This window comes from Ictidomys tridecemlineatus, chromosome 8 (genome assembly GCF_052094955.1).
Source record: "Ictidomys tridecemlineatus isolate mIctTri1 chromosome 8, mIctTri1.hap1, whole genome shotgun sequence".
Lineage (NCBI taxonomy): Eukaryota > Metazoa > Chordata > Mammalia > Rodentia > Sciuridae > Ictidomys > Ictidomys tridecemlineatus.
This window is the reverse complement of record NC_135484.1, coordinates 35,343,184-35,363,287: the sequence shown is the minus strand read 5'-3', so window position 1 is coordinate 35,363,287 and position 20,104 is coordinate 35,343,184. Positions and strand designations below refer to the sequence as shown.

The following is a 20,104-nucleotide window of genomic DNA, read 5'->3' as shown; positions in this document are numbered from 1 at the left end:
CATCTGTCAGAGCCTTCCCATTACCCACTTCCAAGGTGGACCCTACTGTATGGGATGTTTCAAGTCCTTCTGTTGCCTCACACCACGAACCCATTCACATCCGTCTCAAAAATCCCCTCCATTTTCTGGCCTAATCACACTGCTCTCCCCCTTTGCTGCTGCTATCCCTCTATTTTTGCAGAGCAGCCTTGTCAGCCTCCTAAAAATAAACCCACTTCTCATCCCAGGTAGGTGTGTGTGTGTGTGTGTGTGTGTGTGTGTGTGTGTGTGTGTGAGTGTGAATTGTCCTGTGCCACTTTTCTTTCATTGATGCGAGTGACTCGAGTTCTCCCATCAGCTTTGCTCTCCCCTCCAGGGAATTGAGCAGCTTTGGGATCCTGGCAAGAGGGCCCAGGACAATTACCACACACCTTCTTTCATTCACTTAGCACTCGTCTTCTTCATCCACACTGTGGCCTCATTTGGGTAAGTGACTTCTCTCGTTCCCCTCCACTCCTCCTCACAAGTCTTCTCCCTCTCCTCTCTAGAACTTAGATCTTGGCCAGGCACCAAGATTCTCACCCATCCCTTCCCCTTGTAAAGTTCACTCCAACTTGCCATGGGGAACTCCCAATCCCTTCCCCTTGGCAAGCTCAATCTCAGGACTTAGTTCTCAGCTCCTCAGCAAAGCTCACAAAAGCCCTGGCTGGGCAACCAATCCTGGGACTAGGGAAGTAGTGGGTGACTCCCTTCTGTCAGTCCCAGATTCCAGCTGGACATGGGGAACAGCCCAATCCCATCTAACTCAGTTCTTGGCTGCCTCCTCACCCACTTAACCCCACTCCATTTGGATCCTGATCCTCTTGCTCCCCTGCCCAGTTTCTACTTGCCACTAAAGCTCTGGATTCCTCCAGAGACCCTACTTCTAGACAAACAAGGGGCTCAGAACTCTCCTACATTGTAAAACCCTATGTAGCGATCTCCCTGGCTGAGGCCACACTGAAGCTAACATTGACAAAGGACAGGCTCAGTAGGCTTGGTAGAAGGCCTAAGGGGGAAAAAGTGTCAATTTAACTTTCCCTTGGCTACAACACAGAAGAATGACTTCAAAACTTTCTATCTCCCTGATCTCACAAGCCCATTTCACCTTTACAACACTGAAAAACAGGGATTTGCTCTAGGTGTCCTCAGATACACAACCTTTGCCCCTGTGCCTTACCTATCACAGGGTCTTGACCCTACTGTTTGGGGAATGGGTCTTTTGCCTACAAACATTGGCTTCAGCCTCTCATGAATGAGTCAAAGAAATTCACCTTTGGGGCCCCACTCACAATCATGGCTCCCCATCACCTAAAGGAACTCCTCACCTACAAGGGCTGACATTCCTTACCCCCTGTCACCTTTTATCTCTACAGGTATCCCTGATGGAAGATCCCAGTCTTACTTTCCCCACATGCTCACTTTTAAATGCTGCTAATCTCCTCCCCGCTCCTAAGGACTCTTCCACCTCTTCTCCAACCCATTCATGCAATGAAACTCTGAAGGAGTTTCTTCCACATCCCTCCCACATACAGGAAGGCCCCTTGCTCCAGGCAACATACATCCTTCACAGATGGCTCCTCCTTCCTTCAGGACAGAGTTTGTTGGGCAGGACATGCTATAGTCTCTAACCTCAGTTGTGGAAGCAGCTCCCCTCCCCTAAAATACATCCAATCGGCAGGCTGAACTTGTTGCCCTCATCAGAGCCTCCACTTTGGCAAAGGGAACCTCCTTCATCGTCTACACTGACTCTAAATATGCTCTCTACATACTTCTCTCCCACTCTGTTATCTGGAAGGAGCGTGGATTCTTTACCACCAAGTTACTAAAGCGGATTCTTTACCACCATCAGTTACTAAAGCCCCCTTTGTCTCTGATCTCCTTCAGGTCCCAAAGCTTCCCACTGCCATTGGAACTGAAAGATGTCAGCGAAATAACCCCCTTCTCCAGTGGACGCTTCCTTTCCTGACCTCTTTCCTTGTCATAGACCTTTGGCTAATGCTTGCCTCCTGTGTCATTAGATTTATTCAAGACCACAATCAAAGGATCTCTAAACAAACCGTGAACCAGCTTCTGTTACAGGACTTCCAACCCCACACCAAAATTGGGCCATCCAGAATCAGCATCACCCGGCACCTCCTGACCATCATCACTGCCTCAATGACACCCCATGCCCCTAACAAGGGTATAGACACTACACTTTTTCAGCAGGAAGAAGCTACAGAAGATTGATCTACATCCCTGTCCCTTAAGGGGCACAAAAACAAACAAAAAAAGGGGGGAATGTAAGGTCCTTGCTTAGCACCTGGATGGCCATCTTAAGTGACAGCCACCATCTTAAGAAAAATTTGGCTTCCCCACCCAAGGGCCTTTCTGAGAAAGGCTCACCACTCCCTCATACCAACGCAACCCTTAACTACCTGCATTAAGACCCACCCAGCTCTATTCCTTGACCCTGCCCCATAAAAGTCACAGAACCCCTGTAATTTCTGTGTCCATCTATAGAGAGATGTGCCTTTAGTTGTCAGCTCTGACTAAAATAAGCTCTCATGCGTAACTCTGCTTGGTCTCCATCTTTCATTTCTTGCCCGCCGTCTCCTGGTTCCTTGCTTTCCTTTTAGTCTTTTTATAAATAATCAAACTATAAATCAAATGTTTATGTAGGATACAGATTTTTTAAGCTTGTAACTTCTCAAATTAATTAATATCCCATGCACTTTCTCCAGAAACAAGTGGGGATGAGACCATCAGAATTGGAAGAAAATCAAGAAAGAGAAAGTTATTTCATTGCAAATATCACTGATTAACACAGAAGCAGATCAAAAGGAAACTACCAGCTAATTTTAAACAGAAGGACAGTGTCTGAGCAGTAGGTCTACAAAACAACCAATTCAAATTGTAGCGTAAGAATGGGTAATTTCATTTTTTTGGAGGATATTGTGAATAGAGTGTTTTTCCTCATTTCCGTTTCAGAAGTTTTGTCCCTGATATACAGAAATGCCCTTGATTTATGCGTGTTGATTTTATATCCTGCCACTTTGCTGAATTCATTTATTAGTTCTAGTAGTTTCTTTGTAGACCCTTTTGGGTCTTCTAGGTATAGAATCATGTCATCTGCAAATAGTGATAATTTAAGTTCTTCTTTTCCTATTTTTATGCCTTTAATTTCTTTCGTCTGTCTAATTGCTCTGGCCAGTGTTTCGAGAACTATATTGAATAGAAGTGGTGATAGAGGGCATCCCTGTCTTGTTCCAGAAAAAATAAAATACTTGGGAATCAACCTAACAAAAGAGGTGAAAGATTTATACAATGAAAACTACAGAACCCTAAAGAGAGAAGTAGAAGAAGATCTTAGAAGATGGAAAAATATACCCTGTTCATGGATAGGCAGAACTAACATCATCAAAATGGCGATATTACCAAAAGTTCTCTATAGGTTTAATGCAATGCCAATCAAAATCCCAACGGCATTTCTTGTAGAAATAGAGAAAGCAATCATGAAATTCATATGGAAAAATAAAAGACCCAGAATAGCAAAAGCAATTCTAAGCAGGAAGTGTGAATCAGGCGGTATAGCGATACCAGATTTCAAACTATATTACAGAGCAATAGTGACAAAAACAGCATGGTACTGGTACGAAAACAGGCGGATGGACCAATGGTATAGAATAGAGGACACAGAAACTAATCCACAAAGTTACAACTATCTTATATTTGATAAAGGGGCTAAAAGCATGCAATGGAGGAAGGATAGCATCTTCAACAAACGGTGCTGGGAAAACTGGAAATCCATATGCAACAAAATGAAACTGAATCCCTTTCTCTCGCCATGCACAAAAGTTAACTCAAAATGGATCACGGAGCTTGATATTAAATCAGAGACTCTGCGTCTGATAGAAGAAAAAGTTGGCTCCGATCTACATATTGTGGGGTCGGGCTCCAAATTCCTTAATAGGACACCCATAGCACAAGAGTTAATAACAAGAATCAACAAATGGGACTTACTTAAACTAAAAAGTTTTTTCTCAGCAAGAGAAACAATAAGAGAGGTAAATAGGGAGCCTACATCCTGGGAACAAATTTTTACTCCTCACACTTCAGATAGAGCCCTAATATCCAGAGTATACAAAGAACTCAAAATATTAGACAATAAGATAACAAATAACCCAATCAACAAATGGGCCAAGGACCTGAACAGACACTTCTCAGAGGAGGATATACAATCAATCAACAAGTACATGAAAAAATGCTCACCATCTCTAGCAGTCAGAGAAATGCAAATCAAAACCACCCTAAGATACCATCTCACTCCCATAAGATTGGCAGCCACTATGAAGTCAAACAACAACAAGTGCTGGCGAGGATGTGGAGAAAAGGATACACTTGTGCATTGCTGGTGGGACTGCAAATTGGTGTGGCCAATTTGGAAAGCAGTTTGGAGATTCCTGGGAAAGCTGGGAATGGAACCACCATTTGACCCTGCTATTGCCATTCTTGGACTATTCCCTGAAGACCTTAAAAGAGCATGCTACAGGGATACTGCCACATCGATGTTCATAGCAGCACAATTCACAATACCTAGACTGTGGAACCAACCCAGATGCCCTTCAATAGATGAATGGATAAAAAAAATGTGGCATTTATACATTATGGAATATTATGAAGCACTAAAAAATGACAAAATCATGGAATTTGCAGGGAAATGAATGGCACTAGAGAAGATTATGCTTAGTGAAGCTAGCCAATCCCTAAAAAACAAATACCAAATGTCTTCTTTGATATAATGAGAGCAACTATGAACAGAGTAGGGAGGAAGAGCAGGAAAAAAAAGATTAACTTTAAACAGAGACATGAGATGGGAGGGAAAGGGAGAGAAAAGGGAAATTGCATGGAAATGAAGGGAGACCCTCATTGCTATACAAAATTACATATAAGAGGTTGTGAGGGGAATGGGAAAATAAACAAGGAGAGAAATGAATTACAGTAGATGGGGTAGAGAGAGAAGATGGGAGGGGAGGGGAGGGGGGATAGTAGGGGATAGGAAAGGTAGCAGAATACAACAATTACTAATAGGGCATTATGTAAAATTGTGGATGTGTAACCGATGTGATTCTGCAATCTGCATTTGGGGTAAAAATTGGGAGTTCATAACCCACTTCAATCTAATGTATGAAATATGATATGTCAAGAGCTTTGTAATGTTGTGAACAACCAATAAAAAAAAAGGAAAAGAAAAAAAATAAAGTGTACCACATTAAAAAAAAAGAATGGGTAATTTCAGAAGGAACACTTTCACAGGAAAAAAAAGAATATTAATTTACTGATAGTTTGGGTTCTGTAGAAAATGACATTGAGTGGCTTTGTTTCAACAAAGATGTTAGAGATTTAGGAGAGAAAACAATAAGGTAATCATTACAGAAAAACGGATACACCACTTGGTTCAGCAGTGAATTGTCACAACAATGAAAATAACTTACTTACTTTATACTGAGAGAATGAGGAAAAGAAGACTTATAAAAGAATACTCCTTTCATGGCCATATGTAAAAGTCAGTTGTAACTATCTAAAGTCAATGACTTGAAAAACAGTAACATTCCTACTAGGAATGCAAATACCAAAAAAAAAAAATTCAAATTAAGTATTTATTTTGCTACTCTGAGGTAATATGGGGAAAATCTGGGAGTGGTCAAGGGCTGAATGTTTGCTGATAACTTTGTTATAGTTTTCTTTACTTTTTTTTTGCTTTTTAAAAAGAACTTTTATTTGTGTATTATGCATAAAACTTTTTATTTTGATGAATTTTGAAATCATTTTTAAGAATTAAATGAGAGAAAAAGGAATTATTGATACTAAAAACAAAGTACGTTTTCTGCTAATCTTTTATCACCTAAGTACAATACTCAGATGCTACCTTTCTGAGTCTTTTCCTTGTGTGATTTCAGCTCTACATTTATAAAATGAAGTAGTATTTTATATATCTAGGCAAAGAATGTACTCCCAGGTTTGGGGCAGCATTAAGGCTTTCTCCTAAATGAAAAAAACACCTTGTACAGTACTGATATTTTCAGGTTTTTCTTCAATAATATGAGTTTTATATTTCTGTGAAAAGAACACACATATCATCCAATGACATACATGTGACCAGTAGTTAGTCGTCTTGGATTGACATTTATATTTATTTTCCAAACAGGGATAATTTTTTAAAAATCACTAAATATATGGTGAAGGTTAATGAGGTTTTAGGCCTATATGGGGCTTTGATCAAAGGTTCCAGAAACAAATATTTCATTTAAATATTTCTGCTCTTTTTCTTTTTCATAAAGCCTAAGTTGTCACATTAGTGACATATTAAACTCTAGTAACTCTAGTAGAATATTTTGTATTCCCTCTTCTCTCTACTTATTCGCCATGTTCTCTTTTCAGGAAATCAAGATTTTATAGGTTTCTGTAGCCCCCAGTCCTTTTCTTCTTGCACTTTCCCTAAGGTTTCTATAAAACTTCTATCCCACTCTGACCTGTTCTTTTTCTTGTCACTTTAGAAAGGAAGGACTGCAGCCAAGAGGGGTTTAGACTCTGCCTTATACTCAAGGCCTGTATAAAACAACTTCCCAAGGTCCCTCGACTTCACAGAGTATTTGAGTCTTCAGTTGAAGAAAGGATAAAACTAAGACACGGAAACAAGACCACAATTTGTCACGCATTTTATATCTAAGGGTGAAATGCCTATGACAACAACAAAAAAATATTGAATGGGGTGTTCATGAGCACACCACCTACGGTTTTCAGTGTATTCAGCAGTCAATACACATGAAAGTCAGTGTAGATATGGAAAATGAAAAACCCCAAAATAGTGTGGCTTGAGAAAAGGGAATGAAAAAGAAAGCCATACATTGATAGATTTTATCTCTTCCAAGATGAACCCTCTCCAACTCCTGGCCACCGGCCCCCAAACCAAAATCCAAATTCCTGAGTGCCCAAACTCACAGGCTCACTAAATCACCTCTCAGTATAAACTATATAAGCCCAAACTCCTCCTTTATTCAGTGGCTCATTTACCACCAGGGAAGTGGGTTCGTTGGAGGTATAATCTTGTTCCTGAATAAAAGGCTGTAATGACCCATGAAGTTTGCAACTGGTCTGGTCTTTTTGTACTAACAGTCAGCACTTGTCCTGAGGTAACTAAGAACTACCATCTAAAATAATATCCAAGAAATGAAGATCTAGAATAAGGAACATGAAAATTTAATGTCTATATCATTAAAGAATGGAAACTGGACTAAAACATTTTGTGAAGGATTCTATTGCAATCAAAAATTTCTTTTAGGATCTTGTTTAGCAGGAAACAACAATAAGTCCACCTAAACAATTCTGATAGTGTTTCCTATTCTTCTACTGGTTATATTTAATAAGTTGCCCCTCCATCCAACCAGTACATTAAGTCAGAAGACTAGGAATAAAGTTGACTGCTTTTCCCTTTCACTATACCTCCAAATCCTGCAGACTGTGCATCTAAATAAACATTAGTTCCAACTATGTTTCTCTGTCTTTCCCATTGATATCTGTATCATTTAAACCTGAGTAGCCTACCATAAACCCAACTAATATTACTAAATTCGTATCTGTATCTTCCAGTTTAAAACCCTGTCTTGATTAGAATAAATTTCAACCCCTTAGAACATATTTCAAGAACATCTGTGATTGACTGCACTCCCTCTTGCATGTTTCCATATTTGTCTCAAATTGCCCACTCTTCTTTCTAATACCTCCTAAATTTGATCTCCCTCCTCTTGCCTGCCTGCTTTCCTGTAAGCTGATTTTGCTTCCTCCAACCTTGTGCCTTCCTTTTCTATTTCCTATTCATCCTCCAAAAACCTGATTCCTAATCTAAACTCAAGTCTTCATGCTTAGCTTTTGGGTTTGCCCTCACTCACCACTTGGTAAGTAGAGGATTCCAATTTTTTTTTTCTAAAAAGTTAACAGAATTTTAAAGTGAGAAAACATTATCTATTTTTATGAAAATGGAAAAAAAAATCAATCTCCCATTTCAGTTGCCAGTTTGGGGACACCTAACAGAACACTAATGTGAGGTCAAAAATTTGCTGTGACCTCAATTTTTTTTTGGTAATATTAAAAAAAAATGTGAGTGGAGCTCCTATACCTTTAGTTTAATATGATTTGAACAATTTCCAGTTAGATATTTGAGAAAACAATTTAATAGAGAGATCTACAACTTGTGAAAATACTTATATTATTTTTCCTAATTGTATGACTAAATAACAATGACAGCAAAGAGAAATAGATTTTGAAATATCCAAGGAGACACCTTCTGACCAAATGTTTTCACACACTGCTTTACGTTCTCAAGTGTATTATATATCGTTCTCTAATAGTACCTTATTTCTCTCTCAAAACAACTCCATGTGGTATATAAAAGGTTATCACTGGACAATTTAAATGACTCATCCAAAGCTGCCACTTGAAAGTTATTGATTTTGATACCAAGTTCAGAGCCCTTTGTTCCATAGTTGCCCAATGTATGTGTCATAATCTTGAGAACTCGAGGTGTTAATACTTTAGAGTAACACTGCTCCCTCCAGATATTCCTATTTTAAAATATAAATAATTCAATGAAGATTGTATATTTAAGCACACTTATGTGGTAATTTTTTTTTATATCATTGTCCCTTAAGTCAGGGAAACTCCATACTAAGAGGGATTTGTGACCACTGACAGGTGGTTGGAGGAGAAAATGATTATCACAAAATAGGATTTGGAAACTTTGCATCCTTACCACTTTCTGTCTCACCTACCTCCATACAAGAAAGCCAATATCTAAACAAATGTGCTCTATTTTAAAAAGCAGTTCATTCCCAACTATGTTTAGCTGGAACTAAGTGGAGGGAGGGGAAGGGAGTAGGGAAGAGGAAAGATGGTGGAATGAGATGGACATCATTACCCTAAGTCCATGTATGAAGACACGAATGGTGTGACTCTACTTTGTGTACAACTAGAGATATGAAAAATTGTGCCCTATATGTGTAATATGAATTGTAATACATTCTGCTGTCATATATAACAAATTATAATTTAAAAATTTTAAATGAATTAGTATTTTGCTCTGTCTGCACCTGTTACTGTATTTTATGCTTGAATAGCACCATACAATTTATAATATACCTGTGTATATACTATTCAATTTGATTCTCTCAATAGATATGTGGTTTGCATATGTATAGAGGAGAAATCTAAGTCTGAGAGACAAGAACAGAGTCCTGCTCTTCAGCCTCTTTAAAACTCTTCCTTCCCAAACTCACCATCTCATGCTGATAGAGCCTCCTTCTAAAACGTATACTTACATTTCATCACACCTTGAATCTCATAAACAGGCTTGAGAATCAGAGTACCATAAAAGTCTTTAGGAAATGGATTTGTTGAGTCCCACTTGTTTGAAAAATCTGTAAGTCTCACAGTTCTTGTTCTGTTCTTGGGAATCTTCCATTCAACAATCTCCTTTAGGGTATAAATATGTTCATCTTCACACTCGTAGAATTCTCCTTCTTGTGCCAAAGGCAAAGTAAATGAATGATTTTGATGATTCCTTAGTACTCCACAGTTCACCATTATTTCTCCATCAATCTCTTCAACTGAATTGAGCATAATTTTTTCACCCTGTTTTATGGTGAAACTTTCTAGTTTTATATCCTTCAGATGATAGAAGCAAGGATGCCCTAGTCTACTGGGTCCAATATGAATGGTCCTTGTAATTTCTTCCATAGTAAGGTATGGAGTTTTATCAGCCACAATCTTAAAGAGACCTAAGAACATAATTGTGTGAATTAGAAAGGCATTACAATGAAAGTTCTCTTAAGAAAATCACAATAAGAAGAGTCATAAAACAAATATAATGTAGCTTTCTGAAATACCATTCTTTTCTAAAGATCACAGACACATTTTTTAATCCTGACTTTTTCTAGGTAAAATGTAGGCATACTGTTGTAGATTACTGGATTATCAGATCTGGAAAAATAAATGAAATAAGGATAAATACCTTGAAACAGAAAATGCCCTGTTCCCGGAAATGGAAATTTTCTATGTGGTACTGGCTCTGCCTCCACTACCAATATGATCAAGACAAAGGCAATTAGTTTCTCAAGATCACATTTTTTACTTTTAATTTTTGAAAATCAAATATTGAATTAGATTAGGTTTTGCATACATGTCTTCTTTAGAGACACAAAAATTAAAAGCTATTCCAGAGGGAAACTGATTCACAGCCAAATTGAAAATTTGTATTTCTGGAACCAGATCATGATGCTGGTTGTACAATATTGTAAATATATCAAAGTCCACCAATTTCTATACTTTAAGATTAAAAATTTTGATGTTATGTGTATTTTAACATGAGGAAAAACATTGCATAGTTCCAATGACTAAGATATTTCAGAAACATTAGATGCGCTATGACTCACAAAATGGGAATATGACATGTAGAATTTCTTTCATGGTAAAAATCTGGGAGGAAACAAACATTCATAAATCATAACAGAATATATCACAGCATATTGGTACTCCTTATACCTCCTTGGAAAATGCCAGGCTAGATCATTGTTTTGACTATCATTATTTATTTATTGCTTATTTAGCTTTTTCATTAAACATATTCACTGTTTTCACTTTTGCACTAATTTATGTTTGTTAATTTCACTATTTGAATTTTTTCTCTAATATTATCCCTATAATCATTGCCTCAGTGCAGAGATAGAGCTTCTTATAGTTGCATGTTTAACTGGTTCTCCTGTTTGAATTGCTTAGTTTTTATTTATGGGCACATCTGCTTTGCATCGCTTTCAGCAATTTATTTTTTGAATAAATTTGTTAAATTGCAGAGAAAATAAGAAAATTTAGTTAACTGCTTTCTCAAAAAAACAAGTTAATAATATTATATAGTAGCATGCTCTAAGTAGAGAGCATATTTTAAAATTGATGAGAATGATATAGCTTATTAGTTTACTCCACAAATGTATTCCAATTAAATTCACCTGGTTAACCAGGTTATAGTATATTTAGAATTACTGTACAAGCACTTCAAATAGGATGTTTTAAAAATCATGCTCATATGATAAAAAGAAATTTCAATTACTTTTAGATGTAAACTTCCTAAAGAAAATGTAAGTGACATAATTCTATAAGGAATGACTAAGTTAGAATGTCTAGTCAATCCTGAAAACCTTTAGAAACTGAAAACTGTTCATCCACTACAAGGTGTACTTGAAGGCAGAAAGGAAAACAAATGGTTACTTTGAAAGAATTTTATTATGCCTTGTATCAGGGAGAATCTAATAAATAGTATACTTGAATTTGCCACAGTAAATGAATTTGTGTGTGTGTGAGAGTGTGTGTATGTGTATGTGTGTGTGATTTTAATCTCATTTGTCAGTGTGTGAAGATTTATTTCTAAGAGTCCACAATCATTATCAGCGTATAGAAAATTCAGCAGTTTTGGGGAAATAAGTTTTTTAAAAAATAGCTACCTACAATCTCATAAAAGTAGAGACACATAGTTTTATTTTTATCCTAGCTATATTGATGACATAAGTCACCAAAGAATTAATTCACCGTCATCTTTCTTTGGGGAATAGAGTTCACCTAAGGTAATAACAGATCTAAAATATTATGAAGTAGAAACAGCCAGAAACCCTAAGGGCCACTATTATTTCAAGTTAATCACACTCCTCAGTGCTGTCTTGTTGGATGTCTTTATTGCAAGAAAAATACATCTGTGAATCAATGTGTTTTCTCTTAGAAGTTGATGTGGCACACAGGTTAGCATACTAATGTCAGGATATAGGGAAAATATTTGATTAAATTACCACATCATCTATGATTGCGGCCAATCCAGAGTCCCTTATATAAACATCCATTTCATACCATGTAAACTAGGGCAGAATTTTTTTTAATATGAGTCATATTAAAAATTCAATTTTGCAATGAAAGAAATTAAATATAAACTAAAGCATCACCAGAACTGGTTAACTCTAAATTTGACCAATTCTTCCTCCATCTTTTCCAGAAAGAATATAAATAGTTTAATACCAGGGAAAATATGCTTTATTATTCTTCCAATGAGAAATAAAACATAATTCAAGAGCTAAGAAGTCATGAGAATTCTTATAAAATAAGCCAATATGTGATATTTCTAAGTAAGTTAAAAATCAGGAAGAAAATTGATTTGTATTTCCACTTTGGATTGTGAGCTATTAAAATAGATTTTATTGTTTTTTTTAATCAGGAGAAATTGTTCATAAAGAATATGTCCCTTAAGAAATAAAAATTATAAAGAAATGCAATAAATTAAGTTACTGAAAATTAGTTAATATGTGAATCTACTCTTTAGAATCTTTTTCCTGAATCTTAGGTTTGGGAGGAGTTTGTACTTTTAACTAATTCTTAATGATTCACAATCATTTTTATTAATAGTGACAGCAATAACTGAAATTTTTTTAGAAAGTCACAAGTTTGAAAACTTTTTTCATACGCATCATTCATCTTCACAACAAACTTCTGAGCACAGTAAAGCTAATACTATTTCTGGGAAATATGGAAATGGTCACAATTTTCAGAGGTGGTAACTGTGCCTCTAAAGTCTCAATTCAGATTTTGACATCCAAATGTTGCATCTTGCCACCAAGCCAAGTTGCCTCCTTAGTACACGTATGACTTACAGGAATATCATTCACAAAACATGTTTATTCTGGTTCACAAAACATGTTTGTGAGTCTCACCAGATGGTCCTCCTTTGCATGCATCAGCCTCTCACAAAACCCCAGTGAGAGAAGAGCAAGAATCATTTCCCAGTTCATTGCGTAGAATAGAGGACCACCAGACTTCTTGTCTTGTATGTTTCCTGTCTCCTTTATTGATTTCCACCCAAATAGTAACTTTAAAAATTAGATTTCCTAACAATATATCAGAATGTACACTGTAAAGATTTCACAATCTTGTTTTCCTGGTTCAAACCCTGGCCTGCTTTCTCAACTTTGACCAAATCTATTTCTTCTGCCTTAGGGTGGGCAAGAATGCCCTCAGGAGTATGGTGCATTCCAGCTCTGGGCCATTCTGCCTGAAACTCAGGCATCCTCAAGTTTCCAAAGTCACCTTCCTTCCAACCTAGTCCCAGTATCTCCTCCAGGTATTGACAGTGACATTGGAGACACAAAAAACACACAGCAAGAAGGGACATTCTGCCCTTGGAGATTTCCCTGATGCTCCACCATCATGATTCCCACCTCCAGCAAAACCAAGTGGGACAAAAGGAAGGATTTCTGTGACCAAACAGGTAAGCCAGCCTGGCCTGCAGCTCCATCTGGTAAAAAAGAACTGCCCAGACCAATTCCCTCAGCACAAGGCCAACAGGAATGCTTGTGGGAAGATACTAGGGCTTGGTGGCATCCTGTGTATGATACCACACATGCTTCTGAGACTGTATTCATCACACTCACTTGCTCAAAGTCATTTGTGATTCTCCCCATGGTATCTCTTTGGTGACAAATCCCAAACTCCCTGGCAAGTGAACTAATATAAGTAATCTTGGGAGTGAATTTCCTACTGATTCTCATCCTCTTCTCACACATCATCAAAATTAGGGTTAGTGAAATACTAGCAACTTAGCATATAGAAGCAATTTACATGTATTATATAATTTCATTTTCAAAATAGCAATATGAGGTAGCTCATATTAACAAAGCATTAACATATCATGGATGAAGATGCAAAGCTTTGAAGAGATGCCATAAATTCTCTGTTATCTAAGACAGAATAGATTTTTGTGCCTCCAAAGCTCAAGGGCTTAATCATGGAGTTATATATTTCACCCTTTCATTATTATTGCAAATCATAACATGTAGAGCCTTTAACAAGCTAACAAAAATGATTCCAAAGTGAGCATTCATTCTCCCTTTGGATGTAGAAAAACATTTAACTTTTAAAATTCAATAGTATAAGAAAGTGAACTTTACTTCTATTTAACACAACTTGACACTAGAATCATCAGTGTAGATACTTAGTTGAGGTCTTGGAAAGAGGCCTGGCACTGACTGTACCAGGTGAAGGGTTTGCAGGGCTGCCCACACAAATTCAAGTACTTTTAGTACAGATCACCTGGATATATTTATGCAGGTCTCCAGAATATATTATTGTAGGCTTTAAATAAAGTAAATCTTATTAAATGGATATAAAACACAACTGAACAAAAACAAAAACAATGAAACTAAATTTTATATTCCCATCTAAGTTTTACTTTAGCCATATTATGAAGTACCAATAAAAACTCTAGTTTTAAAAATATGAAAATTGACCAAAACATTTTTAACACTTCAAAGCTATCAAAACGTGGACCATATCCACTATCATTATAAATAAACTTTCCTTTGAGATAGAGGTAAAGATAGGTCAAATACACAAACACTTGCACACACAATTTAACTAGATCAATATATGTATATGTGATATGAACATTCAAAAATTTCTAACAGATGGAGGTATGTTTAAAAAAGTTTGGAGATAAATTATATTGCCATGTATTCTGACTATGAATCCTGCCCCTCCAAAAGGAAAGCAAAGGTCTCTCAGGTATTGGTGTGGAGCGTTCCTCTGCCTCTTTGAACATACTTTGTTCTACAATCAAATTACTAAACATCTTTGTTATTATGTACTTCATGATTACAATTCTCATTCCACATAGCTTTTCTATCATTCTGTTGCATTCCCAAGACATTTTTAGGTCAGTATATGCTACAAAACTATCTTCTTCAACACCATCCCAAATGCAGAGCTTCTAGTAGAAATTCTCACTTAAGTATCTGTATTCAATTTCAGATTTAAATGGTATGCATAAAATAACCTATCAAAAAAACAAAACAAAACAAAACTAAAACCTGGGACTGGGGATGTGGCTCAAGCGGTAGCACGCTCGCCTGGCATGCACACTGCCTGGGTTCGATCCTCAGCACCACATACAAATAAAGATGTTGTGTCTGCCGAAAACTAAAAAATAAATATTAAAATTCTCTCTCTCTCTTTAAAAAAAAAACACCTTAAAAACCTTGAGCAAATTATTTGAATATACAATAATAATGTCCCAATTGAGAAAATTTTCAGATTTTTGAGTCAATTATAGGATTATTGGGCAATATTAATGAGTGATTCCAACAATTTTTATAGAAAAATAGTACAAGGGAAGTCTAAATTTGTATAAGAAAATGTTACACAGAATTAATTGAATATTTGAGAGGAAGAAGTTAGGTACATCAAAAAAAAGTGACCCAGTCTGTTAAATCTGAGGTGAGATTAAGCCAGGCTATAGAATTCCTCTGTGCAAATGTCTTTACATAATAATTGAAGTATAATTGTCTATAATAGCTATCAACAGTTTTTAAAACACTCTATATAGAAGACTTTCAATTCATTTTTATCTCTTTGGTTCCACCAATGGATAAAATCAATTTATGTTTCTCAATAAAATTTCAACTCTCTGAGAGGAACGACTGTAATATCTAACATGTTTGAGATGTATAACAAATAATTTATATTAATAATGTCAGTTCTTGAAATCAGGTAACATAACCTCATACATATTCCTAAAGCTCTGTTAAACCCACAACTTACTAATGAATATGCCGTACTTACTTGTTCATGTTAAAACTCTCTCCCAAGCAGTGACAAAGAGTAATAAACCTAGCTGAGGAGGGAAAATGTTTCTGTTTGTCTCATAACAGGTGAAGACATAGCTCCTGCACTTTTCCCAGTTCTTTTTGTATTACAAAAATAAGACACACGAAGGGCCTTGGGGCTGGAAAGAACCTCTATAGACCTTAGGTATCCCAAAATCTCCCACTAAACTTGTTAGGAAGATTTTCAAAATACTACAGATTTACTGCTGATGGCACTAGGTGACTTTGTGCAGTGGAATCTTTGGAGTAAGGAGGACACAACTGTGCAAAGGTAAAGTGGAGTGGTTCATAGCATGGATTGTCCTTTCTGACCACCTGGGCTTTAGCTCTCAGCCTTTGCTTTGCTGGGTACATTTGAGAACTTAAAGTCTTGGGCTACAATTTCCTTTCCTATAAAACAGAGAAAAGTATATCACCTGCCTTATTCAAGTAATTACGATTATTAAATGAGTTAATATGTGTAGCATGCTTAGACAAAGACTTAACACATGGCAAGCACCATCACTATCCCCCCCCCCAAAAAAAAGTAAAAAAATAAAAAAATATAGAGTGGTTATTCTCTCTCCTCATTTTCTTACACTCCAGAATTCTAAGCTATTGCAGGATGTTTATGTTAGAAATATTATTACCATTGGGAGTTCAGTGCCAAACAGGACACTATTATTTCATTCTGGAAATTAGAAGAAAACAAATACATAGAATTTACAGCTCAGCCTTTGACATAGATTGAGCAAATTTTCTCAGCAATAATAATTTCCACAGATTTTTGCCAGAGGGCTTAGTATTAGAAATGGGCCTCAGGTGACCTCTTTAGGTGGACTGCCTTTGAGGAAGAATTTCCAGGTTGCTTTCAGGGGATGGTCTGACCCCATGCTTTGATAAATGACTTAGAATTTAACCACTATAATTTCATACCCATAGTGAGCAGATTACTGGATAGGGAGAATAAAAGATGTAAGCACATTTTAAATGCAAACATTGTGCTGCTTGTAGTTATTCACAAGGTATACATTATACACAGTTACTGAAGTTCCCTTTGAACAAAGAAAACAGCAAAATGCCAAGGTATTTTAAAAAATGTGCTTTATTCATGACTCTGAAAGGTAGTTGAAGCCAATGGGGGGAGGAAAATACCCTCCTTCTATTTTAATGATCTTAATTTTCTAATGGAATGTTAGTGGAAAGAGTTTGGGAGCCATGTGGAGCTGATTGTGTTGTGCAGTATTGATGTTGCCTGCAAATTAAATGTACCTAAGTAGCCACCTGTTTATGCTTATGATTATGTAAAGCCCCATATGTTTCTCTCTCTACACATGGGAGGTAAATATTGAAAAAAGTATTCTGGTGTGAAGGGTGAAAACAGCAGCAATTCTTTCATAACTGCCAACATATGCCATGGTGTTTCCTTGTAATGTTGTGCTTTTTCTGACATATTTGCTGATTTTTGCACACAATGTTCTGAAAAAAATATGTTACCCATGGTTATGTAAAACAATTAAAAATCAGTTTACATTAAATTCTAATTAGGAAGAGGTATAATTTTCTGATATAACCATAAATGTTAAATGGATTTTACAGCTTATGATTTACATAGATTTTGATTTGCACAATAAAGAAAACTGAACTTCCCCCACCCACGAAATTCACCAGAATAGAAAAAAGTGCATGTTCATGTTCTTTACAAGCACAACCTTTTAGTTCCATATATTAGTCAACAAAATGAACTCCAATAAAACAAATTTGCAAATTCCACCTAAAATCAGCACTAGGCTTTTCAAATGGCTAACTCCTAACTTCCTGATCTAACTCACCTAGAGGTTCTGATCTCTGAAGTTGCTTGCTGTTTCCTCTCAAGGAGACAAGAAAGGGCAATTGTCAACAGGAGCACCTGAGCAGTTTGGAGATGAACCTCCTTCCTGAACTGGGATATCTGATGGAGATAACTCCTAAAGCACTGCCTCAAACTTATTCAGAGAGTGAGCCAGACAGAAACTTCTAGAAAAGACCAGACAGACTGGAGTTGCTACTCTGTTCATTTTAGACACTGAAGATAAACAAACTGGGGTTTTCCCCGTTTTGAGTCTGGTTAAGAGAGGTTTAAATATTGCATTCCAGCAGCCCTAGGCTCACATGTCTTTGACGTCCCAGTAAAGTATTCACAACAGGACACAGAAATTGACAGGAAAAGATAAAAATTACCACATTATCAAAAACTACATATATTAGACCAACTACTTCAAAAAGCCAGATGTGTCTTTAAATATAGGGAGGACTGAGAAACAGAGACCCTCTGAATTTTTTAAGGATAATAAGAATAATATCAGTTAACAGTCATTCAGCACTTGCTATGTGCTGAGATAGTAGTAAGTATCTACTTGCGTATCTAGAGGTGTAGCATGAGTACATTTATTTACTGATGCATATATATTCTCTACAAAAATTTAATATGTTCAAAATAAAATCACTTATATTCTCACTATACCAAAATAGCTCCTTAAAATCTTGGTTATTTTTTTTCAATCCTGGAATATATACAGGTAGGTAGAAAAGTTTATAACAACATTGAAATGCTACAAAATACACTCATTAGGATTGTCTAATTTAACACTGGATTACAATTAAACCTCATGTTTTAAAATATTTTTCAAGAACAATTTTAATAACTGAATTTTATGTTGTAACAGATGTATCATAGTTCAATCTTTTCTGTGATTTTGAAAATTTAAATTGATTTCATTATTTTGTTATTTCAAGTAATTCTAAAACGATTATTAGAGTTTATTCTATATGTAAAACCAGTGGCTTAAAGCCTTAAACATTACAAAGGCCCTTTTAACAGCAGGCTATTGGCTCTAGGGTGACAGGACCAAGACTTCAGTATATCCCTATCTTCAATCATTATCTCCACACACACAAAAAATAAATATTTGTTAAATAACTGACAGATGGTATGTGAATTAATGTATTTTCAGAAGAGTTTATCACTCTATTATCAAATTTATTTCAATCTATTATCAAATTTATTTTCAAAAAAAAAATTCCAACAGTATCCTTCAGTCTGGTTTGAGAATCACCATTTAATAACATCTTTATTATTCATAATTTTAAAAACTTAGCTAATTAAATGAAGAAGAAAAGTTTTTGTGTCAATTTACATGAATGGATCCAAACTAATTTCTAGATGCTAATGTAACGTTTGAATTTCTTTCACCCTTTGTCCCTTTCCCAGTTAGCATTCTACTAGACATTTTTATTGATGTTTTTGTTTCACATTTCAGAAATATCTAGTCTTTTTGAAATTGAGACATTTTCACATTTAATTCTATTTTATGTAATCAAATACATTGTTTATGATTTTTCATTATATTTATAACCTGAAAGTTATTTCAAGTAGAGACATAAGCTATTTTTACTTGAAACTTTTAAATCTACTTCAAATTTATTTTGCTGTGTTATAAGGTTGATGATAAAACCTGATCGATTGTTTTCTAGATTGATAAATATATCAGAGCAATAATTAAATAATTCATATTTTAACCCCAGATACATAGTTTTGGCTTTATCAAGTAGAAAATAATATATTTAAAGTATGTTTCTAAACTAAAAAGCGAATACCTAAGCTTTTGGGGACAGTAGAATCAAATTTAAAAAGCATTATTTTGATGTTTCTATGACAATGAGTTCTGCTATTACTACAGTAATTTGTTGTTTTGGCTTTTGATTTTTAGTAATATACAGTATAATTTATTATAACTTTGTTAAGTTTTAATATTGGAAGAATAAATACTCCCTCATTATTCTAATTTTTAAATATTTATGGGATATTTTCCTTGTTAATTTTCCCAAAAACCCATGGACAAACATTATAATTATTATTATTGTAATATGGAAATTATGCTTATCATTGGATTAAACTTACAAATAATTCAGATATAAATGATATATTTATAATATGTGGTTTTCTTTTTAATAAACAAAAAAATATTATAGTATTTTTAAGTAAATAAATAAAGACAAATATACTTATATTCACTAAATGGTTACAAATGATGTATGACTATATACATATTCCTTTTAATACATATGTATTTTACATAAATATTTTTACTTTAGATATTTGGTATTCATTCTGTCATCTTAGCAAACTCACAGATTTCTAAGTTTCTAATTTTTATTTCATTTGATTCTATTGATATTTTTTGGACATTATTATTGCCTGCAAATAGTGATTATCACCTCATTTCTAAAAATTTTGTAATTTGGACATTTCTGGCTATAATTACTTATCTAAAATTCTAAGACAATATTAAATCAGAGTCAAAATAAACACTTTTATAGGAACATCCCTTCTTTTGTGT

At 35.4% G+C, this 20,104-nt stretch overlaps 1 protein-coding gene across 1 annotated transcript in view; it reads right to left on the bottom strand.

The window, feature by feature from the left end:
- The window catches only part of Themis (thymocyte selection associated), a 189,393-nt gene that overhangs the window by 117,160 nt on the left and 52,129 nt on the right, over positions 1-20,104 (bottom strand). Inside the window, exon 3 of the mRNA XM_078019210.1 lies at positions 9,375-9,833. Within this exon, the coding sequence (XP_077875336.1) occupies positions 9,375-9,833 (459 nt within the window). The remainder of the gene's footprint in view (positions 1-9,374; positions 9,834-20,104) is intronic.